Source organism: Canis lupus, chromosome 36 (assembly GCF_011100685.1).
Source record: "Canis lupus familiaris isolate Mischka breed German Shepherd chromosome 36, alternate assembly UU_Cfam_GSD_1.0, whole genome shotgun sequence".
In the NCBI taxonomy this organism is placed as follows: Eukaryota; Metazoa; Chordata; class Mammalia; order Carnivora; family Canidae; genus Canis; species Canis lupus.
Genome location: NC_049257.1, coordinates 13,822,283 through 13,849,816, shown reverse-complemented (window position 1 = coordinate 13,849,816; position 27,534 = coordinate 13,822,283). Strand labels below are relative to the sequence as shown.

Sequence of the window (27,534 nt, the reverse complement as noted above, 5' to 3'; positions counted from 1 at the left end):
GATTTAAAGTCTAACCAGCTGAGTACCTAACCAGAACGACATTTTCCACATTTCCTATTGTTCAGCCCTGAATGACTGCTCTGGATTACTGAAAGAAAACAAGAGTTTTTTTTCTCTATATAGTTAAAAAATGAATAAATATAAATTGATTAGAACCTTACGGGTGATTAGGACCATTTTATAAATTAAGTTTCCTAATCTGTATCTGATAAAAATGTCAATAAACAACACAAAGCTTCTGGCCATATAGCAGGCATCCCTTAAATACAAGAGCCTTGTTTTTGAGACAAAGTTTGCTTTGTGAAGATGATTTCTGCATGTAAATCCCCTGGTCCTGGAAAACATTTATTACTGAGAGACTCAGAGTTATGCCCATGGCAGAAGACCAGTTTTCATTATACAGTCATATCTGTATGAATATGAAAAAAGCATGAATAATGAATTTTGTCTTTTACATGTCTGCTTCAGAGAGCATTACAAATACCTTCAATGAAACCATAAATCATTATTTTCTGTGTTACATCTCCTTACCTTGATACTTTTCTTGAAGTAGGCACTGAGTTTGGTCCAAATAACAGTTTTTAAATAAATTGTCAACTCAGACCTTATCAATGCAGGGTAGGAAACTCCCTCCTTAGGTCTGTTATTGCAGAAAATGACTGGTGTGTAGGTAGACACAGGCATGGCTGCAGGAACCTTAGCATCTTAGGTTGAAGAATGTTTTTCTGCATTTTTGGTGGCAGCAATTAGGTAGAAAGATGATGATTTCTTCTTGGCGTTCAGACTGAGGATTGATTCCAAAGACCTTACTGAAAACAGACCGGTCTGGCCACCTGTTTCACTGGTGTGCCCAGCCTCCTGCTGTTCCACCATATTGTTTCTGGGTATCTTCACAGCCAAGATTAAGGGCTCCTTCTATGTTTACTGCTAAATATAGACCCTGACCTCAACCCTCATTCCAGTGGCTGTTCCTATGTTAATTATCAGAGATGGAGGCGGGGGTGGGGGGGGGGGGGGGGGGGGGGTGGGGGGGATCGGGGTATGTAGTCATGACTCGAAGTCAATTAGAATGAGTCTGTAATAAAAGAATTCAAGGAAGAGCCATCCATTTTAGAAACTGCTAAGATGATGCTGTTTTTTTCCTTATTACATATTGAATGGCATTTAGAGAACCTAGAATAGCCTCTTGGTCTGTTATTTGTAGCTTCTACAAAAGAAATTTCTGGATTCATGTAAAATTCCAGTTACTTAAGCTCCATTGCCAACTGTTAGAGTGGGAAATGGCATCCTTAATTCGGTTCTCCAGGGGAATTTTTGCAAAATAAAATATTAGTGGTTAAAGGTCAGAGGGATCACCCTCATGAAAACGTAAGTCTGATGTTCTATATGATGGAATTCCCTCTGCAATAATTGGGATGCAAAGATTTGGAAATAATGCTCTGTCTACAGGAGGCACCAGAAATTCATCTTCATGTATAAATTTTTTTTTTTAAGATTTTATTTATTTATTCATGATAGTCACAGAGAGAGAGAGAGGCAGAGACACAGGCAGAGGGAGAAGCAGGCTCCATGCACCGGGAGCCCGATGTGGGATTCGATCCCGGGTCTCCAGGATCGCGCCCTGGGCCAAAGGCAGGCGCCAAACCGCTGCGCCACCCAGGGATCCCCATGTATAAATTTTTATGAAAGCAAAATTAACTCATTTCTCATTTGGGGAAAAAAATCCTCAAACAATAAGAAACTTGTTCCCTAAATTCCCATTTGCTGGATAAAGTATTCATAATTTTATATAGTTTCTTTTGGGAATAATCTTTGCAACAAATAAAGGAAAATAGTGGTGAACCTTCTGAAAACAGAAATAAGAAGACCAAGATTTTAAGTGATAGCTGATTGTGTATGGATAGTGAAGAATATGAAATATTTCTAAAATGCAGGCAAAGAAAAGGCTCTTCCTTCTCAGGTACAAATGACATGTATTAGCTTTCCTGAACTAAAGAAGTAAAATTAACAAATATAATAAACTTATAATAGAAAATTACCTGAATAGAAATCAGGTAACTAGCACCAGGTTACCCATTTAATAAATTTTCAACTTCTCTAAGGAACAGAAGGACAACATCATAATTTATTTTTCAGAGGGCGAGAACAGAGAGGGAGAGGCCAAGGAAGAGGGGGAAAGAGACAGAATCTTAAGCAGGCTCCACACCCAGCACAGAGCAAACGGAAGGACAGGGGTTCAATCTCACAACTCTGAGATCATGACCTGAGCCAAAATCAAGAGTCAGATGCTTAACAGACTGAGCCACCCAAGTGACTCGGCAACATAATTTAAAACTGATTTCATTATACAGCAACTGCAAAACAACAGTTGAAAGCTCTCATGGCTGTTTTGTTTGGTTTTAAATAGTTGTTGTTGTTGTTTTTTTAATTTGAACCTTCAAGGTAGATAGAAAATTGTGTGACTTTTGACAAAGTAACATATTGTTTTTTATAGAGATCAATAACAAACTGTCTTCCCATATTTTCACTGGGATTTTGCAACCTGAAGGTAAAACTCAGAAAGTTGGAGACAAGCACAGCTGTCCAGGAAGTGGACTACTAGCACATAAGTTGTCAATGTGCAGGAAAGAACGGCCACTCAGGCTCCATCTCCACTGCGGCACAGATGCACAGATGGAGGCGAGGAGGATTTCAGACAAAACTTACATATGGCAAGAATAATCATAGGTACTTTTTCCATTGAGGGGATACGAAAATAGGTTCTCAACCTTTGGCTATAGCTAAAGTCCTGATTAAGAGCATGAAAAAAAAAATATATATATATTTAAATACATTTTAAAAAGCTAAGAAACAAGAGACTAAAAATCCGTGTAGGTCTTGAGATGATGACTAAAATAAAAATATATTCACAGTGATTTACAAAAATCAGTTGATTCTGATTTGCTCCGTATTAGGCAAGTTGAGGAAAATTATACCTTTCTCTTACCCATATGTTATGTGAAAAGTTCACATAATGTACTTAAAAGATATCAACCTTTGGGTACTTAGAGTCTCCGTCAATTTATTTGGGTATTTTATTTTTAGCTGGCCTTGAATGTTGGTATACTATAAAGAAAACTGACTAATCGTGCCATTTAAAGAAAGATATTTCAAATAACAAAGCTCTTCAAAAATTGTAACTTGAATTCACTTTAGTTCTCATGGAAAGCCTATGCTTGCTAGGCTTCATGGGAAAATCTGGGAAGGGATTAAAAAAAAAAGTATGATTGATTTGAGAAATATTTGTTCAGTTATAAAGTATTCTGGCAGAAATTATTCTGTTATCCCTTCTCTAAAATTCAACCCATGAATAAATCTTCATTTATACTAAATCTACAGTCAAGTCTATTTCAACAATTTTCAACAATAGACTAGATTTTTCCACCTTTGGACTAAATATATACAGACTGAGGTCTTTGCAGATGGTAACTAACTGTCACATAGAAACATCATTCTAAAAACGGGTGCCAACACATTGATTAAAGACATCTGAATTTATCAGTTACTATGAAATTATTTTAAAAATATGTACTGATGTGACGTAAATACCTCTACCAGCCATTCTCAACTCTCAAATCCTCATTATTCAGCAAATAGTACATCTAGGCTACTCCACTTTAGAGCAGAGAAAGGTACAATATGGCCCTCATGCCAAATCTGGCTCTCCATTTATTTTCGTAAGTAAAGTTTTATTAGAACACTGTCACGTTTGTTTGTTTAAAACATCGTCTATGGCAGTGTTCTTCCTACAGTAGCAGAGTTGAGTGCTTGCAACAGAGACTGTGTGGTCTGCAAGTTTAGCATGTTTACTATCTGGCCCTTCACAGACAAGTCTGATGGCCCCTACCTTAGAGCCACATCTAAGGACATATTACGGGAAACTTAAGTCATGGGAGCGGAGATGTGACAAATACATTGTCATGTCCAACTTCATCACATTTTCTTCCAAAAAAGGATGTGCAGGAGATTTAATTTTCATAGCTATTTTGAAGTAATGTGTAAAATACTACTTTTAAGATTCAGATAAACTAAACTAAAATTCAGATAAACTATAAAAAAAGTTTTGGCAGATAGGTCTGTTGAAACTCTCATGATAAATTACAAGTACAACTTCAAGAAGATTTGAAAATCAAGAAGTTTCTTCACTGGTTTCTTAAAACAAAAGCTGTCTGTCTGGAGGCAATATGACTTTCCCTACTGCTAGATGTGCCATTACTTTATAGCTTCTGGGAGCATATATAAAATTAAATAAAGAACCGCTGTCTAAGCAGTGTTTACCCAATCTTTCTCCTGTGTAACATTTATGGTACCATTTCAAGATCAAGAGCTCATAATCTTGTCTCCTATGAATTATTTAGTTAATATTTAATCTTTAATTGATTTTATTACTGTGGAAAGGGATACAATAAAATTTTATTTGTAGGGCAGAAAACAGTAAGATGGTGCTACGAATTCCCTTCCAAGGTGCCTGGCCAGAGAGAAGAACTTAATTTGCAACTCCCTGGAGTCCTCTTTTCATGCTTTCCTTTCCTTTCCCCATTAAGAGTACATTCTCCAAATACACTACGGTTTCAAATGACACAGATATTTTTCTTAATTATATACACATGTTTTTTTTCTCCTTGAACTTTGGATTTTTAGAAATTTTCATCACTAGCAGGCTTGCCAAATCTCAGGTACCTGTAGTTGGAGGCCTTTTAGAGATGCCTTCTGGGCTCTGTTTAAATTACCAGTCATAGTCACTTGTACAGCTTTTAATGCTAGGAGGTCGCTTTTGAGACATTTTAAATATACCTGATATAATGGTCTTAAGTGGTGCACAGGTTTACAGACTTGTTCTCTCTCTCTCAATATTCCTGAGGACAAAAAGCAATGGCAACACTTAAACCCATCTATGTTGAAAACATCCAGAATGATCAGTAGGGGGCAGACTGTGCTCAAGTAAAATCAGAAACATCCCAGGACCTGAAAGCCATCACCTTCATATTTACTACAAAGCCCTTGAGGCCCAAAATGACAATGGGCAATCAAGAACTCAATTTTGTGCTTTAGATGAAGATGAAAAATGTCTCCTTCAGGTCAACTTAGTTGGGACAATGCTGTAAGTTATCAGAAGGGGTTCAGAGGAACTCTGTTACCATAAGTCTTATCTCTAGTCTTCTAACTCCTCTTCCTTCAGCTGCCTGCACTCCCCACTCTTCACAAACAGCCAGAACTCTATCTGCAGAATTCACCTGTCAAGCTTCTTCTTGCCCCCATACAGGCCTCTGGCCATGCAGTTATTTATTTATTTATTTTTCTGGCTGGAACCTTGGTATTTTCTCTTGTCTTCTCCAAGCCTAACTCCATTCGGACTACCTGGTGAACTCCTTTCTATCTTCCAATAACGCCTACTAATCCCCATACTCCAAAGGCTCTGCTGACACTGTAATTTAGTCACATGAAGCAAGTATTACTAGAACTGCATTTTATAAAGAAACTGAGGCACAGAGATGTTATGCAATTATTCCAAAGTCACATAGTAAGAACAGATCTGGCTTCAGAGCCAGATCTGAAGTTGGTTGTGTGTTGGTTGTGTGTGACTCCTAACTACACAGCAGGCTGCTGCTCAGAAACAAATGTGAAAAAAGAGGACTGTGAGGAAGGAAGGGAATCATAGAGAGAGGATGCTTCTGAAAACACACAGAAGTGAGAGACTGACAAATAGAACATGGTCCATATCTGGAAAGCAGGAAGAGAAGAGGATCAAGAGCAAATGTGCAGGGTTGGCCATGAGTGGAAAGGGTGCCCTTTCTTAGGAGGGCAAAAGGAAGGAAATGGGAAGGGGTCTGTTTTATTTATGGAGATAGAAACAGAGAGGATTTATGAGTCAGGGAGAGAGCTAGAGCTACAATAAACCATCTTAGGATGACTTGAGAGAAACTCCCCAGAGGCAGCTGAACCACTGTACCTCCCAAATGAAAAGCAGAACCTTCCAAGTGCCAATGGCACCTCCTGCGAGAAGGGGGGTGGGGGGCTCCAGAGACCCTAGACTTAAAGACCCAGAGCCTAGACCAGCCTCACTGTATAGATCCTGGGATGTGAGTCTCTCTGCAATGCAGCAATGCTGTGGCCCTTTGCACTGTACTGGAAGAAGAGGCTCTCAGCTGTCACCCTCCTGCACTGTGGACAGCAGTATGTACTGCTGCCATGCCCCAGGACTGTCCAGTGCCCAGGAGTCAGACTGTGACATCTTTTTTTTTTTTTAATTTTATTTATTTGAGAGAGACTGAGAGAGAGATATATATATAGAAACAGAGATAGTGAGAGAGCAAGAGCCAGGAGGAGAGGGAGAAGCAGGCTCCCTGCTCACTCTGGGCTCCATCCCAGGACCCTGAGATCATGACCTGAGCCGAAGGCAGATGCTTAACCAACAGAGCCACTCAGGTGTCCCTTGGACTGTGACATCTAAAGATGCTTAAGAGCCCTCCTCTGGCAAGGCACTTGGGAATTTGATTGCCAGATTAAGCCACTAGTTAAGGCAGCCTTTCAATAAAACTCTATAAAATCACCCCATAAAACATTTCTTTTCCAGAAAACACCGTTCCATTGTTCTCAGCCTGCACACAGCACTGAGTTGAAATGTCCTGATCACAGGTGGTATACCTTATTAAAATCAGCAGCCTCTTCTTCCCTTCTTATATTCTGAAGACACAGTAGTGAGAAAGATACAGGCCAAGGCCTAAGCATCAGGGAGATCTGCCTCAGAACCTGGATGGATCTACTCCAATCATAAATGGGAATATAAAAGAGCAACCCTGCACCTCTGTGAAGGAGGTGTTAAGTGGCTTGCCTGACTGTCTCCTAGTAGAAGCTCTGAGGTTGTTACACAGAGAGAATGCCACATCATGCTCCATCCCTCTCACGATCACCAGGTACACACTGACATGGTTTTAGTTTTTCAAACAAAGAAAGGATACACTGATACAAGCTGAGGCATTACCTTGGAAGTCCTATCTCTAGAAAATACTTAAATAACCTACACTAGCAGTTCTCTCATGTTTTGGTCTCAGAACACTTTTATATTTTTAAAAATCACCGAGGACACCAAACGTGTTTGTTGATGTGGGTTATCTCTACTAGTATTCACCACATTAGACATTAAAACTGAGAAATTTGAAAAACACTTATTAACTAAAGTCTGTTACATGTTAATTAACATAGTTTCATGAAAAATAACTACATTTTCCAAAATTTAAAAAAATGGTGAGGAGAGTGGCATGTTTTACATTACTGCAAATCTCTTTGATGTCTGGCTTAAGACAGGAGAGTTGGATTCTCATTAACTGCCTATACATTCAATCTGTTGCCCTAAGTTACTTTGGCTGAAGTATATAAAGAAAATCTAGTATCAAACTGTGGGGAAAGAGAGAAGTATCTTAATAGTCTTCTCAGGTAGTTAAGAATATTCTTCTTTGATATTGTACCAAAATTTGACAAGTGGGATACTGTTAAAGCTTAGGTACAATGTAGAATCTAAAACCATATAAATATCCTTTTGATATTTTTTTACATTAAAATCCTTTGGTCTGTCTTGACCTTTGAATAGATCTTTTACTCATATATATGACTTCGTAGCATCATACATTAGTCATTTGGAAAATACTGGTTCACTGAGTCAGTATTTTTATTTTTATTTTTTATTTTTTAAAAATCTTTTTTTTTTTTTAAGGTTTTATTTACTTATTCATGAAAGACACATACAGAGAGAGGCAGAGACACAGGCAGAGGGAGAAGCAGGCTCCATGCAGAGAGCCCCATGCCGGACTTGATCCTGGACTCCGGGATCATGCCCTGGGCCAAAGGCAGGCACTAAACCACTGAGCCACCCAGGGATCCCTGAGTCAATATTTTTAAAAGTCACTTTTATTAATATCCCTACCAATCTCATTATATAAGTCTTTATGGATTGAGATGCTATCAAACTCTCACTGGTGGATACAAGACTTCCAAAAATCTAATTTTGCTCAGAAGCTTGAATTTTATCATTGACAACAAATAACGTCAATTTTTTTCCTGAAACAACTCAACAAAATCAGTTTATGTATTAAAAAAAAAAAAAACTGAAAAACACATAAGGTGGAGTAACCACAGCTTGTCAGTCATTCTTCCCAGTAAAAATGAGACTTACGGGAGAAAAAAGCTCAGAACACTTTTATATTTTTAAAAATCGCCGAGGACATCAAAAAGTGTTTGTTGATATGGGTTATCTCTACTAGTATTCACCACATTAGACATTAAAACTGAGAAATTTGAAAAACACTTATTAACTAAAGTCTGTTACATGTTAACATAATTTCATGAAAAGTAACTAAATTTTCCAAAATTTAAAAAAATGGTGAGAAGAGTGGCAGCTTGTTCAGCTCTTAACACAAAGCACCACGTGCATATGATTTTTTTTGAGACACTACACATAACACGGAAAGGCAGCAAAAGTTCTTTATGCCTACCTCCCATTTTATCACACAAGATGCTTTTAAGTGTTTACTCAAGAATAGAGATTTAATAAAATTAACAGTTTTCAGTGCTTCATCAGGAGCATTCATAACTGAAACTGACATTTTTTAAAAAAGATTTTATTTATTTATTCATCAGACAGAGAGAGAGAGAGACAGAGAGAGAGAGGCAGAGACACAGGCAGAGGGAGAAACAGGCTCCAGGCAAGGAGCCCAACATGGGACTCCATCCCGGGTCTCCAGGGTCACACCCTGGGCTGAAGGCAGCGCTAAACTGCTGAGCCACCTGGGCTGTCCACAGTTTTTCTTTCTGCAAGCATGTGGCGATGAAGAATACAGTAACTACTAGTACCATTTGGGGCCACCGCCTGCAACTTTGCCCACTATTACTTCTGGACTATGAATACAGTTTCAACACAGTCAGGAAGGCAAATGTCATCTTAATATTATTATGAAAATAGTTTTCACCTTGCAGACCTCTATGGGCCACAGATTACACTTTGAGAAGAGCTGATCTAGAAAAATTATTTCCAGATATTGCTCAAGAAAATGATAATTAGCCAATATTATTAATAACAGCTATGCTAGGCAGGATATACTAGATTATGTGTCAAGAACAAAGCACTTCAAATTTCAGTGGTTAATTTATTTTCTTTTAAGATTTTATTTATTCATGACAGACACAGAGAGAGGCAGAGACATAGGCAGAGGGAGAAGCAGGCTCCCAGCAGGGAGCCCAAGGCAGAACTCGATCCCAGGACCCCAGCATTACACCCTGAGCCCAAGGCAGATACTCAACCCCTGAGCCACCCAAGAGTCCCTAAAATTTCAGTGGTTTAAAACAAAAATGTGTTTCCTATTCACTGCATATGACCTGGGGGTGGGGGTGGGGGCTGGTACTCTGCTCACCATAGTCACTCAGGGACCCAGCTGATGGAGCAGCTTCCAACTCAAAAGTTACCAATCATGATACTACAGGGGAAAAGAGACACTAGAAGGTCTCATCAGTGATTAAATACCTCAGAGTGACTCAAGTCAGTTCTGCTCACAGCGTACCCATCACCAGGGCCCATCCAACCATAAAAGGGGGCTTGGCTGAGCAGTACAAGTGCCTGGAGGTAGAGAGATGGCAATATTTGGTGAACCATGTTAATTACCGCAGTAATAACTAACATCTATTGGGCATTTATTATGTGCCAGGCACTGATCAAAGAGCATATATTATTTATTTATGCTCACAATACCCCCAGGAGTTAGTTCTATGAACTCCATTCTTTGGATCAGGAAATCAAGGCACAGAGAAGGAAAGTAGCTTGTTCAAGGTCATACCGCATTACCATTAGTGTTTTTTTTTAAATAATAAATTTATTTTTTATTGGTGTTCAATTTGCCAACATACAGAATAACACCCAGTGCTCATCCCGTCAAGTGCCCCCCTCAGTGCCCATCACCCATTCACCCCCAAACCCCACCCTCCTCCCCTTCCACCACCCCTAGTTCATTTCCCAGAGTTAGGAGTCTTCATGTTCTGTCTCCCTTTCTGATATTTCCTACCCATTTCTTACCATTAGTGTTAAGCAGGCATATGGACTCCAGAGCCCATGCCTTTACCTTTTAATTAACCAAAATTACAATAATTTGTGACCAATGGCTTTGGGGGTTTTATTTGTTGGCTGGATTTAGTGCCATGTGTTGGTTCAACCAAAGTTTGGTCATTATATGCTAGGTAATGTTTTAAGCTCTATTCGTCAAGCATCATACCAGACAGTATTCATGGATATTATTTCATTTAATTCCATGCCAGCCTGCTTCCTTATAAAGGAGATTACTGCATGCTATTCTTTCACCTTAAAACTAATTGAAGCAGGGAAGATCTGGAGCATTGCAAGACCCTATTCACAGCACAGGTGCCAGGTATTCTCTGAAGAAGTTACCAGAGAGTAAACACAAGCCAGTCAACAAGTTTCTTGCTAAACGTAATCATCATACCTCTCTCTGTTAGGAATCTTTTACAGGATGTAGTTTTTCTCAGGTTAAAGACCAAAAGAGCAACAAGCTGCTTTCACCAGCTGGGCCCTGGAACCTGGCCATGGATGATTTCCTACAAAGGACTCTGAACACGAGCGGGGTTTATTGGCCAAGGGCCCAGGCTATCAAGCCAAACAGCAGCTTAGTTAAAAGGGACATAGGGCTTAGACATGAGCAAGCTGTTCTGGGCTCCAACACATTTATTAGTTTCCCTTGGAAAATTTAGATGTGCAGGAGAAATGCTCATTGTGAACAGGTGCTAAAGAACAGAATTTCAATAAAAATTAAGCCTTGGGATATAAATGATGTTTCAAATAATGTTGAATACTGAGAATATACCTGATGTTCTAATAAGATCCCTTAACAATTTTGTTCTTACAGAGAAGGAAGGAAAATAGGTAGAGAGGGAAGGAGAAACAAATGGAGGGAAGAAAGAAGAAAAAGGTAAGTAAGGTAAAATCCTCAAAATATCTTGGTAGCACATAACAGAATATTTAAATTGTAAGTCCAAGATACCAAATGACTTTATCTGGGCTTGTCCCTTCACTCTGGGAAGGTTAATAATAATATATCCCATCACTGACTAAATAAGTACCAACCCCAGGAAGGATCAAGAGAAAGGCATTTTTAAATACCAGGTTCTATTTAGAAACAGAGCAACTAAGAAAAAAAGTTGGCAATCCTAGGACACTTCCGGAGGAAAAGAGTTTATGGATAGAAAAGCCATTTTAGAAAGACTTATAAACTCAATGGGTCACAAAAAAATGATTTCTAAACCTCACTTCAGCTATTGATCATTAACAGTTTGAAGCATGCATTTGGATTCAATGTTTATAAATCCTGGTTCCTATTTGAAATGGCCATTCAAGTTCATTGTCATTTAATAGGGAAACTAAAAGAACATTCTTTATAATGTTCTATTAACAATCCTAAGAAAAATCTTCGCTACTGGTCAATGGTGTCTTCATACGGCTCTAGTTCGTAACGAGGAAGTAGGCTGTTGTTATAGGGTTTAGTTAATAGTTGGTAGGGATAATGCAAGATAGGGAATGTATCTGGTTGCCAGGACATTCGATTGATCCTCGCTGATGGATGGAACAGCAGATTGTGCAAGCCCTGGAGCAGTACAGAGAACAACCAGGGACCCGCAGGGACAGTTTGCATGGTGCAAAGGAGAAAAGCAAATGCTACGATTCACTAATGAGAGATGGCAACAGAGAAGAAGGCTCTTCATATTAAAATGCATGCTGAGTTATACACAGGTCTGGCGGTGGCTAAATTCCCATTCTGTGCAAGACAGAAGAATAAACCAATGGCACCAGGAATGGACAGAGGTACTCTGACCACCTGAAGAAGGACGAGGTGCCAGATGTCTAAAGTAAGCTATTGGTGTTGATTAAGGAAAAAAAATGATGCTTCATTACTAAACATTGACAATATGTGCAGGCCTGAGATCAACTCCACGGACTTCACTGTAAAATTACCCTTTTTTTATACATCAGTGGTTTCCACACTGATGCAAGATATATTAAGATCTTACAAAATGATACACTTCAACCCCTGAATATCATCCACTCAAGGTAACTATTAGGTAATGATCATTTGACTTAAAACAATGAAGACTCTAGGCATTCTCTTTGCTCAGTGAAAACATACATTAAATGCATATTGAAGGGGACCTGGGTGGCTCAGTTGGTTGAGTGTCTGCCTTCAGCTCAGGTCATGATACTGAGGTCCTGGGGTGGAGCCTCACCTTATGCTCCCTGGTCAGCGGAGAGTCTGCTTCTCCCTCTCCCTCTGCTTGTGTTGTCTAACTCTCTCTCAAATAAATAACATCTTAAAAAAATAAAATAAATGCACATTGAGAAAGTTCAAGCAAATGGAAGGGGGTTTGGTGACTTTTAGGATAGCAATGTCATGCGAGGACTAGGCTCCTGGGAGCCAAGTACAGTTATAGTCTTGCTTTTATTAACCTATTTGACTCTAGATGGCACACCTAATTCTCACTAAGCAAAAGAGAAACCAATAAATGGCAAAGGGCTGCAAAAGGCTTACTGCCTCTAATGTCGGGAGCATGGCAAGGAAAGATAATGCAAGAATTGTCTACACGTCTAATCTCAGAGTGAATCACAGAACCTTGCTGGATAAACTTGGGCTCGGATTCATTCCCACCTAGCACAACCTTGAGAAATATACTTAAACTCACTATATATCAATTTTCCCAGCTACAAAATGGGAAACTATTCAAACCTCCCTTTTTTATACATTTTTTTTTTGGTAGCTACCTGGAAAAAGTGCTCCTCAAAAGAAAAGAAAATGCACACTATTCAGCTTTATAAAGTAAGGGCATTCTGATACGTGCTACAGCTCAGACAATCCTGAGGACATTTTGCTAAGTGAAATAAGCCAGCCACGAAATGACAAACGTGGTATTATTCCACTTACATGAGGTACCTAAAGTAGTCAGAATCACTGAGACAGAGAGAAGAGTGGTGGTGGCCAGGGGCCGGGGAAGGGGACCACAGGAGTTACTGTTTAACGGGCACAGTTTCAGTTATGCAAGATGGAAAGACTTCTGGAAACCGGTTGCACAATAATGTGAACGTGTGTAATACTGCTGAAATGCACGCTCAAAATGGTTAAAGACGGTAAAATTTTGTTTTGTATTTTTACAATTAAAGGTTTAAAAAAATAAGTAAAATGCACAAGAAGCCGAGCACAGAGGAAATAACCAGTCTACAAGTACTAAGCATGTGAGTGAAGAAGACTCTTCATATAAGGCAGATAAGATCCAATCTGATTGGCATACCATCACTGAAGAATCTTTAAACCTTTCCATAAAGGGATCCACTGTGACACAATGATTAAGGAACCACTAATTATAGTTGTCAACGAGCTATCTGATAGGCCAAGCTCTAGCCTCACACAGGGACCTTCCCCATCTGAGAATCAAACAACATACATATATCATTAAGGCTGTGCAGCCACATAAGGTAGGAGAGACAGCTGTTTGCCAGCCAAGAAAGCCACTGCTGTAGGCGAGTGGAATGCATGTACCTGGGGAAAAGGCACGCAGGTACCAGGGCCAGGGACTCTGACATGTTCTTCCTCAGCTGCTTGGATACCACTTTGCAATTTAGCAGGTTACTGATCTAACCAAGGATGTTATAGTGTTACAGGATTGTGCTCCTTGGCAACTCACAGTTCTGTTTGCAGAGGAGTTTGGAAGATCTTCATCAGTAAGTCAGAAGACATTCTGATGAGTCCATTTATTCACTCATCCCAAACTTTCTGATCCTCATCACAAGCAGGTACATCGGGAGTCATGATATAAAGACAAACATATTTTGCTCTTTAGCCCTTTAAGGCTAGGGGAGGGACAGAGGCAGGCCACCAGATCCAGTTCATTTGGGGATGTTGTATTTTCATGATGTATTTTGATAGTAGATAACTCTAATTAAGGAAAAATTCATTCATGGGGCTGGACCATTGAGAGTTTACTCTTTCCCAAGGGGGACAACTACAGTTAAAAAATACAATATGTAAACAGTGGGCACTTGTAAACTAAAGGAGTGGCCAAAACTTTTGGGGGAATTGAATTAGCCTTCAAAGAAGAGATTACTAGGTCGGGTTTGGGAGGAGAGACATAAGATGTGTTCTAGCCAAGGCAAGGCCTTATAAAAAAAACAAAGGTCCATGAAAAAAATTATGTCTGAACAATGATGAAAAGATATTCATAGCTAGGATGTGTGTGTGTGTGTGTGTGTGTGTGTGTGTGTGTAGGACACAAGGAGGGGTGATGAGACTGGAGAACTGGCTTCAAATCATGCTGACAACCCTGAATATTACTCCAAGTAGTTTGGCTTTGTCTTGAGGGTTTTAGAAATATAACTCTTAGGTGGCAAATAGGCAAGAATAACTATTTAGATAGGCGGATCATTAACTCTAATTAAGAAAAAATTCATTTGTGGGGCTAGAACACTGAGAATTTACTCTCTCCCAGGGGCAACAAACACAATTTTTCTTCATTATTTAATTTGAAGAACAGAGGGCCTTGTGAACCAGACTGAAGAAATTAACTGCTGTTAAAGATTCATTGATATTTTTTTTTTTCTTGGAGAAAAGAACACTAGTTTGGAGGAAGGAGGAAAGAGAGACTATGAACAACATACAAAGCACCACAAACAAAATAAGGAACTTCCTGTAGAAATGCAGAAAGTAGTACGGCCAGAGAGCAGATGGAAGTGAGTGCCTCTGAGACTCTACACCCATCTTCCAAGGGCCATTAAGGACACATATCTGCAAGCACTTTACAACATAACCACTCTTACCTTTCTTTTGATATCAGTGAACTGGGAAAACATTAATGACCAATAAAACGACAGCTCCAGGATATAATAGTAGTGAAGGTCAGTTGTGAGTGGCTGAGGATCAAAGCAAAAAAGGAAAGATTAATAGTTAATAAGAAACCAATTTGTGTCCCAAATATCTTAAGCTCAGAGCTGAAAAGTGACATGGTCTTGTGCTTCTTCAAATTCCAGCCCCATTCTCTCTGTGGAGAAGAAGGGCTTTGAAGTATGCCTTTAATCCACAGCTTGATGGCATTAAGTTTTGTTTCATCACCAACCAAAAAAGTGTCAGTGAGTATGAACATTTGGTACCAAATTCACTATTTAACAATAGGATTTATGGTTCCTTGACATAAGTATCTGTAAGATTCCTTGGGCAACCTGAAACAAAACAAAACAAAATACATACACAAAAGGAATAATCCTGGAAAGTGCTATGAGATTCCACAGTACAGGAGCAAGGGAGGTAGGTGATAGAACTGGGGTGCCAGAGGGTCACAGAGGCAAAGTTTCAAGTTCTGCATTAATCGGAGCTTTCTTGTTATTAGGAAATGTGCTGTACATTGCAAATATCAAAAAAGACAATTTAAAAATATTTATTAAGAGACACAGGGATAAGGAAGCTGCCAAGAAATACCAGGCTAGGCCCTCAGCCAGGAAATTTGAGATCAAGTCTCAGCTCCATAGTTTAGTAGGTATAAAATTTGGGCCTTAGTTTACTTATTGTAGAATGGAGGTAAAACCTGTTCTATCTGCCTCAGAGGTCCAGGAATGGGGAGAGGCTCAGAGAGGCAGTAGAAGTCAGGAATATTTATTTTGTTTACGGTGCTATAATGAAATGTCTTACTTTGCCAGAATGAATGAAAGTCCTTTGAAAAGCATCATCTCCATGCTACCCACAATGTGTAATAGCATATCCAGTAACTACGATTGAAATTTTAATGCTTTGTGAACCAATAGTAGCATAACAAATGACTTTCAGGAGAAAGCTGGCACACACTTTACTGATTCTACCGACTAATTTATGCATTGGCACCAAAGAAAAACAGTTGTCCCTCCCACTGATCTTTGGCAACAAAATACATGAGGGGACACGATACAGACCCACCAGCAATCCCAAGCTCTGAGTGACAATGAGCATCAGTGTGTTTATCAAGCTCAGCACACTCTGGAGATAATATATTTTCCATTGAATTGTCCTTTTAAAATTTGCAAGCATTAGCAATAATAAGGGATGGGTATTCAGGTCAGACATATGGCAGCAATGAAGTCTAAAATATAGGGCACTGGCTTCAGGACCCTTGGAGCCAAGGTTAAATTTCAGTTTTAATGAGATTCTCTGCAACACCACCTGGGAAAAGCCATGGAGGGCTATGAAGACAAGTGAGAGTACATCAAGAAACCACAGGGTTCATAAGAGAGCATCACATTACAACACTATCATATTCATGCCGTGCTTTGCAGTTGACAAAGCTTACCCACTTGTTAATTTCTTTGACTCTCATAAAAATCCTATAAAATTAGTACCATCATTTTCTAGATGGTATATTTGACAGGAAATTGCTGTCAGTTAGTGTGGACTGAAAGGTCAATCATAGCTTGTGAGGCTCTGTGACCAACACACTAGGGCTTCTCATTCCCAACTCAGGCTCTTTATGACAAACTATACAAGCCCAACTAAAGACCACTTTCCATTGATTAAACTTAAAATATACACATGTATATAAAGATCATCATATAATAAATTATGTATTTACATATATAGTCTTATACAAGCAGCAGTGTGCCTTTAATAAAATTGCAACAGACCACTACTTTTATCTAAAAGACTGTTCAATTATTTAACATACATGCTAACTACATAATAAATATGCTTCATGAGCATGATCTGTCTTTAAAAGTACTTTTAAGGCTTGAGATTGACACTGAACTGCAATCTACATATTTATGGAAACATAGCTACTGACAATGCACTTTAATTGCATGTGTAATAGTTACATGCTGTTTAATTTTTCCCTATACCTACGAAAAGACAGAGCTGATTTTTTTTATTAGAATATGGAGTTTATCTAAGATGACCACTCTTCCCATAAGAGATTGTGAATTAATTAGTCCTAGATTTTGGGGCTGTATGCCAAATTATTCATTTATGAGTGATGATGCGTTATTAGCAGAAGATAATCTTGATCTGAATCCCCACACACAGTATCTTTCCTTCCATACTAATGATGTTTCTTATTTTTAGTTTTTATTTTATTATTTTTTTAAGATTTATTTTATTTTTAAATAATCTCTATACCCAACGTGGGACTCAAATTTACAACTCTGAAATCAAGAGTCACATGCTCTACCAACTAAGGCAGGCACCCCAATGGTTCTTATTTTTAAACGTTAACTATCCACCAGACTCCAATTTTCATGTTAAATCTATCTTTTTACCTGTGTCACGGTCTGCAACGAAATTTTGAGCCACTGCCCCAGCAACTAATTATCTCAGAAAAAAGCAATTCCTTAGCTCCAGCCATAAATGTGAAAGTTATTTCAGACTATGCTATAGTTATAAAGAAGAGTGGGTATTAACATTTCACGTGACATTTGTCTTAACGTTGCTCATATGACAGAGTTTACCTCATAAATGCACCTGCTACATCAATGTACGAGTTACAGTTTCTAGAAGGCTTTGATGTTTTATAAATAGAATTCTAGATATATTTGGATTTTTCCACTCAGTATGTCATTACAAGACACAAAGAGAGGTATAATCCCAAATATTTAAGGTAGGAAAACAAAAGAATTACAACTGTACACAGCAAGTGACTGGTTTCAATGTTGTTTCAGTCTCTATCAGAAAGCCCTGGAATGCTCAGTTTTCTCAGCCATATTGCTTGTTTACATTCTTTTCTAATCCGAATAAACTACATGAAAGAGATGGAAATGCAAACTGGAATTCCATTTCAGTGTGTCCCTAGCCCTTGCTGCAACACTGAATGTATCAGAGCAGATACAGAGCATGCTTGCTCCTCATTAATTTTATGCACATCAGAAAGATGAAATTCCTCTAAAAAGACAACCCAAAGAACTGCAGTCAAAAATCCAAGGTGCCTATTGTAACGTATGTCTTCTTAATTTTATCACCAAAATGCCTAGTTGCATTTGATTCTCTTATATAACATATTTCAATTAAACTAGAAATTCTATAAAATTTTCAGTTAAGAAATTACTAGAAAAGACCCAGCTATGACATTCAAGTAGAAGCCGATCTGAGGAACAAAACACATGCTAATATTGAATTCATGGACAGAGGCAAAGGTATGATGGGTGCAGGGATCTGAAATGTTCCCTTTCTGAGATATCATTTTAATCTCATTTTTGATGATGGTTTTAAGTCTAGTGTAATGATACGATTTCTATGCTCAGGGAAATGGTGCTTGATTTACATACTTAGAGACTGCTCTGAAGCCAGAAAGTGGCCTGAACTCCTCATGCTCCCCGCAGCCCTATACTTGACCTTTGCCTGCTTGCTGTCCAGACAGACCCTTTCTGGTGTCAGGTCTTCAGGTCCTCTGCAGTGATTATACATAGATCAGCTGTTAGAAGCAGGAATTGCCCAACTATCGAATTGACTGCATCTTACTCTCCAGCAAATGCACCCACCAGCTTATTCCATTTGCTAAAGCAAGTGAGCTTTGATTCTGAACTTCTCTGAGAACACAAGCTACTTCCCTTAACCAGGCTAAGTCTGCATCAAACAGCAGGGTAGTGTAGGCAGGGGCCTAAAACTATGAATCTGACCTAGGGAAGATATTCTGGATGTGTAAAGACCCAGAAGGTAATATTTTCTTACCTGATAGGGGTAGTTGTACCAGCAATGCCTTGTATTCCACAACCAGGGGGTCTGAAAAAAATGACAAACACAGTTTACAGGTTTTGGAAATGAAGCAGGATAAGAGATGTTTATGACAGATTCTTGCCCCCAATATTTTGGGATTTCAATAATATACCTGTAATGGGAACTGAAGGACTTAGCTAGAATTAGGATATTAAAGCATTTAGTATTCCATTATACATTCTCTCTGGGTAATCTTCTAAACTCAATTGGTAGTATTTCTGTGATGGAGTCCCCGCTGGTGTTTTTTTGTATTTAGTTGGTTACACAGACACCTTCCCACTATTTAACCAGTCTCTGCAGCAGAGCCTTAAAGGGTCTCACTTAGACCAGATGCAAATCATCAATCTCACTATTATCAATAAACAATGCTGACAGTTGGTGCAAACTACTTTGAAACTCCTCCAACCTAAGGCTGCAAAGCAACCTTATCAATCAATCCTTTCATGCTTTGATGACTAGTGGTTAAGTAACAGGCAGGTATACTGATTTCAGTAGAATGGCCTAGACTAATTCCAGGCCCGAGGGAATTAACCTTCACAGCCCACTCCATCCCCCAACTCAAGGCCAAGGTCTTCTAAAGACAAAACAATCATTCTTAATTTGACAGCAATCACTAACCTTACAACACTATAAAATCAAATAGAACAGCTAAGTGTACACACAGATTCCAAACATTTATAGTAAGCAGGGAGAGACTGGCATAAATTTAATCAGGCTGCTGAACAATCCAATGACACCAGCACAAACTTTCTCATATTTTCGCATTAACTTTATAATTCTTTTGCATCTCTGACCTACAGTTATCAGCATCTTGCAGCATACATCTACATACATTTGGTCCACATCTGGATGTTTCTTATTAAGAAATATAATCTATCCTTAGCTTAGTCCATGTTTATGCATCTCAAAATGATAATATTATCATTAAAAGATTGTTATATATATTTGTATGGACCTAACCTCCTTCCTTACCTTGTCCCAGATCCTATGAGATTAAAAGTTGCTGCTGTCTGCAGTAAGATAAGGTACTTGTCTCCCTGAGAGGTACAGATACCCTGTCATCCTATCATCAGCCTCATCAGCCTTGCATTGATGAGGATGATGATGATAACAATGTTAGTATTTGTTCAGTTATCCCTATATCCACACTTTTTTTTTAAAGGCTTTTTCTCCATAATCTGTTATTTACTGAACCAATTAAAAAGTTGTTCAGGTCCAAACTCCCTTACACTTTTAAAGGCTCTCATATATGAACTCACTTTATCCTTAGAATAGCTAGTAGTGTTCGGTTCATTTTATACTTAGGTCAAGTGAGGCCCTGAGTCTGGAAATAACTGTCCAGGTTAATAGCTGTGTAGTCCCAGAGCCAGAAATCAAACTCAGGCTCTTTGGTCTCCAACCCAAATGTGACTACTATGCCCCCTGCCTCTGGATCTAATAAAAACTGAACCGGCCTCGGTACAGGGAGCCGGACTGAAGCAAAAAGCCATTCTTGGCCCTAAACTATCCTCCTTTCATTAAAGCACTACTGATTTGCCTTTCTTTTTCCTGGCTTTGCCCCTGGCTACCTCTTCAGCGCCGTACTTGTCATGTAACCTCACTGCAATGTAACATCCTGGGTGCCTCAGTCGTTTGCTTATCTGTCTCCTCCATTTCTCTCACCTGTAACCTTGATGTGTATTACTGACCTCCCTGACAGAGCACTTGTGAGGATCAAATGAGAAAGCATGTATAAAAATACTTTGGAGGCTTCAAAGTTTATTATGTTGTTGTCACATAGTTATATGAACACATGTCCATTGAGGAAGACACAGAAAATAATGAAAAATATTGTGTATTTTCATCACTGTTAACATTTCATGTACAGCCCACTTTTGGTCTTTTGTCTATATAATACAGATATAAACATAGATTTATTTTTAATAAATAAATCACATAATTTTTAAATGTGGGCATAATATACCAAAATCTATTTTAAAGTATAGTAGGAATGTTAGTTTTTGCCCTTTTGCTAATAAAGCTGTTTATTATTTCAACAATTAGTTGCAAGTCCTGGAGGGAAAGGTATGTCATATGCAAATGTTTACGCCCCCAGCACCTACCCAAATTGACAGTTTAGCATTCATTTAGTGAAATGCCAATGAAAAGGAACACAGAGGGCAGCCCGCCTGGCTCAGTGGTTTAGCGCCGCCTTCGGCCCAGGGCATGATCCTGGAGACCCGGGATCCAGTCCCACGTTGGGCTCCCTGCATGGAGCCTGCTTCTCCCTCTGCCTGTGTCTGTGCCTCTCTCTCTCTGTGTGTGTGTGTGTTTATCTCTCATGAATAAATAAATAAAATCTTTTAAAAAAAAAAGAAAGAAAGAAAAGGAACACAGAACTAAACGCAAGGTCTATGACAACCCCCCCCAGCATTTTTCTGAATATACTAGTCTCAAGCCAATGGGGCAGGTGTGTGCTTGCCTCCAGATGTGGTGGGAATCTCTCCCTCTGCAGTCACTCCTAGTCACAGGAAGGAGAACAAAGGTCTGACTCCCAGTGACCTAGAAAAATCCATTATTTAGAGCTTTCCTTCCTCTGTTTCTTGGCTTCTCTGTTTTTTCCCTAACATGCATGATTTTCCCTCTGTGCATCATAGACGTACACCACCTAGACCTCTGTTTCTATTATGTGCCGAAACTTGACTGACCTGCAGAAATACTGGATGAGTCTTTGTTTCCCAGTGGACCCTGCCCACTTGAAACAAGAACAAAAGGCCTAGATATCATGAATTCGATGGAGCTACCAGGGCCCTAGCTCAGCCTGCAAACTTATTTGCCAAACAATTTAATAAGTTTTTTCAAATGCACTGCATGTCACATATATCTCTCACTTTGACAATGGTAGATATGAATATCATCTTCTATATGTGTACCACATTTTTCTGCGGTCTCAAGTGATGCACCTCCCCAACACTATGAGACACAGAACAAATATAAAGGTCATCTTTCTCAATTACGGATTAGAAAACTTAAGTTCATGAGAAGATGATTTTCCTAATTTTTGTAGTTCAACATTTGTGTATAAATCTGAATTAGCTGTTTATAATTTATTAGTTTTAATTTCTTTTATTAGTTATAATTTCTTTTATCTGAATTGATACCATGGAGCTATCTTTTCTTAAAATCAATTTTTCCATTTTCCGTATTTCTTTTTTTTTTTTTTTTTAAAAAGATTTTTTTTATTAATGATAGTCACAGAGAGAGAGAGAGAGAGAGAGAGAGAGAGAGAGGCAGAGACACAGGCAGAGGGAGAAGCAGGCTCCATGCACCGGGAGCCTGACGTGGGATTCGATCCCGGGTCTCCAGGATCGCGCCCCGGGCCAAAGGCAGGCTCCAAACCGCTGCGCCACCCAGGGATCCCCATTTTCCGTATTTCTAGGTATCTTTTTTCAGAATCATTTCCACATTTATTTGAGATTAAAATCTGCATATTCCAACATGCAAATTAAATAGTAACATAATTCAAAACATAAAAAGCTGAAATAGACATTAAAAAAGAACACTGGTAATTAAAAAAAAAATACACTGAAAACCCTCCATTGAGAATTGTAAGCCTAGCATCTTCCTAAATAATAATAAGTCTGAGCTTAGAATAGTACACAGCAATTCAAGCACATTTTTCCAGAAATAAATATGCCTTTTTCATATGGTATTACAAAATCAAGTCATATTATCAAGATTGGAAAATCTAAAAACCCAAGGAGTCTCCAATCTTGTCATTTCAGTACTTTCAGATTCACATTATTCTGTTATACACATACACTTAAATAATGTCACAAAACACTTCACAGATTTCAAAGTAATTTATACATACTCTCTTATTTAATTCTCACAACAATACTATAAGCGCTCAAACTAACATAGCCAGCAGATACCATAAGAGACAACATGCTGGCCTGAAGCTTCTCAAACCATTAAAATGTAGGTTCTGATTGAGTAGGTCTGGCTTGGGGCTGAGATTCTACATTTTTAACAAACTTCCAGGCAGTGCAGATGTTAATGGGCCTTGGACCACGTTTTGAGTATTAAGGTGGATGGGGAAACTAAGGAGATACCTACCATCTTCTCAGTATTTACCATGTGCTGGGCATCTTTGCTACGCCCTTTGTTCCAATATTCCACAATTTAACGTTGGGTAAATGAATGAATGATTTCTAATGTTAATAATAACAATTTGAGGCAGAAATGGCTAGTAAAACAATACTTAGCTAGAGACATTGCTTCTCAACCAACCTCCCTGTTTGATATAACCGCAGATCTAAGCTCTGGTGGAAGGGATATGAGCAGAACTCAGGTGATGCCCCTAAAAGTTCATGTGAATGAGGTCCCCTCACCCTTTCTCCATTCCTACTGGAAGGAGGTCATGAAAACTGGAGCAGTCACCTGGGACCCTACATCTGTTTCTGTTGAGGCTGGTGTCAGAGGACTCCTACCAGGCCCAGTCTACTTGGATTGTATGTGTGAAAGGGACAAATTCTTACCATTTTTCTCATATCTAAGCTACTGGGTTTTCTTTAAAATATATATATACATATATTATACACATACACACATAAAGCCTGTATTCTCACCAATATACGCATCAAGGCAAGTATTGTTAATTGTTTTATAAACAAATAAGTGATCTCAAAGAGGTACCATAATTAATTGAAGACTACTCAGCTGATAACTAGAAAACCTAAGATTTAAACCCAGGCCAGCCAGATCCTTCCACTTCCCTTCCCTGTGGTACCCTGGGTACAAAGAATGGGTAAGGAAAGAGAAACAAGGATGCCTGCGTGGCTTAGTGGTTGAGCATCTGCCTTTGGCTCAGGGTGTAATCCTGGTACCAAGACTGAGTCCCACATCGGACTCCTTGCGGGGAGCCTGCTTCTCCCTCTATGTCTCCATCTCTGTGTGTGTGTGTGTGTGTGTGTCTCTCTTATTAATAAATAAAATGTTAAAAAAAAAAGGAAAGAGAAACACCATGGGCATTTGGAATTGATTACCCCTCATTGAGTTATTACATTTAAAAAAAGAATTTCAGGTTAGAAAGGGCCTCCAAATCCTGTTTAACCTACAAAAGAACCCACATATAAATATGAGTAATCAGGCTTCTCACTTTTGAGTTCCACGTTTATCAATCACTGACAAGATCCCTCAAGCTTACTTCCTGTTTTTTTTCTTTGTCAACAGAAATTATATCAATTTTTGTTTGTTTTAGGATCTGCTATGAATTGAATTGTGTTTCCCCCAGAATTCATATGTCAAAGCCCTAAATACCTAAGGGCCTTCAGGAGGTAATTAAGGTTAAATGATATCATAAGGATGAGATGATAATCCTATAGTGAAATGACTGGTGGCCTTATAAGAAGAGGTGAGAGATCTTTCTCCCACGTGTTCAGAAGAAAGGCCATGTGATGAGAGCGGTGAGAAGATGGCCACCAGGAAGACAGGCAAGCCAGAAAGAAAGCGCCCTCACCAGATATCTAACCCTGCTAAAACCTTGATCTGGAACTTTCAGCCTCCAAAAGTGTGAGAAATAAATATGTTTTGTTTAAGCTGCCTTGTCTATGGTATTCTGTTATGACAGCCAGAGCTAAGACAGCATCTTAAGACAATCCTTTATAAACGTGCTTAAACAGCTATTAAACTCCACATCAACTAATTTCAATTTAAGACTTATGAAACATCTGAACAAAACTGAGATGGACCATAATGCTGTGGATAAGAAATGATTTCTAACACACTCAACCTAAACCACAATGTATAATGGGATTTTTCATTATATTATGCACATCTGCTCCCAGACACATCACTTGAGACACAACTCTGAGGCAAGCGCATCCATCAATAAGGCTGTGTGTCCCATGAGACGCTTCTGTGGTTCTACTTCCCATGAGCAAACCCAACCCCAGCACCAGGATGGAAGTCAGAAGTGCCGTGTGTAGGGGGGTGCGAGGGGATATCATCCTATAGGTCTCATTTGCATTCTGACCATATGCCTTAGACTTGTGTATAACTAGTTTTTTTTCTTAAGAGAAAAGTAGAGAAGCCCTTTTAAGGGTCAGGAAATGTGCACTTTTATCAGGTATCTTCTTTTATCTGCTGCTCTATAGAGGTTTCATTATGAACAGAATTAACAAAAATAGGTCAGATCTGATCATTTTACTTTACCATCTGAAATAAGATAGGTTTGGTCTTTGTTTGTTTGTTTTTTTTAAGTTCCATTTGACATACTCCTTAAAAATAATAGTTAAAAAACCCCCACCAAATCTACCTTTCAGGTTCCATGCCACCTATCATGAGGATGGGTCAATCATCAAAAATCAAGGAGGCTTTGCCAAGCCCATAGAATGGACAACACTAAGAGTGAACTAAAATGTCAACTAGAAATTGTGTGATTATGTGTCTGTATAGGCTGATCAATTGTAGTACATGGACTGCTCTGGTGGGAGATCTGATCATGGGACAGACTATGCATGTGTGGGGAAGGGGGGATATGGAAATCTCAGTATATGCTCCTCAATCTTATTGTGAACAAAAAATTGCTCTAAAAAATAACTGAAATCTTAAAAGAAATCAAGGCAAGTAGGCTACCTCAGATTACTCATGTTTACCACGTCACTATAAACCTAAAGTAACAATAGAGTTTGAAGCAAAAGACCAGAGAAAAGAAAGCTAGTTAACAAGTGTTAAATGTAAATATAAATATATATACACACACATATACACTTTTTTCCCCAAGAATCAGTAGGGACATATAGCTGAATGCATAGCAGTTCATTTGAATTCATAACTATTCTGATGTAATAAAAGAATAGGAATCACAAAAAGTATTAAAGAAATTTTGATTTATCAAGGATGTGAAAGGTGTATGGGTCTTTACCCAAGGACAGCATCTTAGAGGCAAAAATTTCACCTTTTCACTGATTTTATCCAAACTCCTATATGGCTTTCAGAAAGCCTGGCTCAGACAACTGACAGTCAAGGAATACATTCTAAGAGACACACTGGCCTCCACATAGTTCATGTACCAAATACAGAGCCTAGGACTGTGTTTTATAATGCCAGGAACCTAGATTCCTGAACTATACTGAAACCAATTTCACTGAGTGACACTCAAATCTTACACCTTTGGCTTATTAAGGACTTACAGTAAGAAATAAACATGACATGCCTGTAATGAATTTATATTAGAAAGGTTACCACTAGTCTACCCTAAGCTGAATGTATAAGTTCCATGACATTTTTCTTTAAAATTGAATTCAAGGGGAAATAAACACTTCCTCTTTGTGAATGCTTAGCATGTTTCCTCTTACCAAATGAGAATTACATTATCGTATTACTATCTTTTTACCTTGGTTTTGGGAAGCTGAAATTGATTTCTAAAGTTTAGTCACAGCAACTGTGATTGTCCCTTAACATCTTTGCTTACTTTTCCCTTTATGTGCAATTTTTGATGTTAATGTCTATGTTAATGTTATTGTACAAACATTGCAAATTCTTTTCAGAAATCTTCAGTTATATGATTTAAATGTATATAAAATCAAATCTATTCAAAATAAGCTACACTTTTAATACATACTGTAAAATAACTCAGAATGCAAAGAACTATTTCATGCTTGATGAGTATAAATACTGATAAATTGTGTTTGGGATGAAAAGAATGAAGCCAGAAGTTTGTCAGCATGAAGGTGCTGCGGGCCACGGGTGAGCAGTCTGGGGTGCTCCCCAGAATGCAAGACTGTACCTTTTCCTTCTTTCCTAGGTCAGTAGATATGGGACTATAAATCTGCAAGGCAGAATGGTGACCGCTCCCCAGAAGCCCCTGGCATCTGCATTACTCTGAAAGCTCTCGTGGTGTGCAAATGTAATTTGGACTTGACCTCCATGTCATTATATAAAGAAAGCAGCCTTCTGTATTGATCAGGCTTTAAAAAAGATACTGGGCTTCAAGACCTGGTCAAGCTGTGTCTTCAGCACATTCAGCAATCAATTTAGAAGGTAATTTGCAGATCTGCCAAGCGTACATAAATAGAAGGATTTCCTTGGAGATGAGCCCTGAGGTCACTGGGTCTCTATGAGAGTTTAATCATAGAAACAAAGAGAAGAGCAATGTGAGTAGCATTTCTATGCCTTCTACAACCTTCTAGCCAGTGGTTCTCACTTCTTCTGCCTCTGCTCAGCTGAGGGACTCCACACATACCCCACAGTAACTGTGGTTGTAATTCTCAAGAGTGGGGATCAGAAAGCTTTAAAGCCATCTATCCCATTGATTTGGATGTGGACTGTCTCCTATACCCAGTGAGGATCACTGCAAAGCAGAATGGACTGATTAATTCCATGTTAGGAAAAGAAACCAAGAATAAAAAAACCAGATGAAGGAAAAAGAAGATGAAAGAAAATGAGGTGGAAAGACTTGGAGGTAACTTGGTCTTTAAAATCAGCATATTCTTTGACCCAACCTTTGCTGAAAAAAATTTCATTAGATCCACATGTAAAGTCATTTGCACATGGACTTCCAGTATAATTCTTTTCCTAGAAATGATACACTGAAATAAATCTAATTGTTCAATAAAATAAAATAGTTCAAATAAAATAAATCTAATTGGTATGTTCTTAGCTGGGATTTTGTGGGAGCAGATTGAGACGAGAATGTGGGTAGAGGCTGTTTGAGAGGTGATCCCAGAACACAGAACTGGGAAAATAAGGA

At 38.7% G+C, this 27,534-nt stretch overlaps 1 protein-coding gene across 2 annotated transcripts in view; it reads right to left on the bottom strand.

The window, feature by feature from the left end:
• Window positions 1–27,534, bottom strand: part of CERS6 (ceramide synthase 6) — a 302,521-nt gene that overhangs the window by 59,774 nt on the left and 215,213 nt on the right. For both annotated transcript variants that reach the window (XM_038584736.1, XM_038584737.1), the window contains exons 5-6: window positions 18,756–18,806; window positions 14,894–14,986 (exon numbers count right to left, since the gene is read on the bottom strand). In XM_038584736.1, the coding sequence (XP_038440664.1) occupies window positions 14,894–14,986; window positions 18,756–18,806 (144 nt within the window). The remainder of the gene's footprint in view (window positions 1–14,893; window positions 14,987–18,755; window positions 18,807–27,534) is intronic.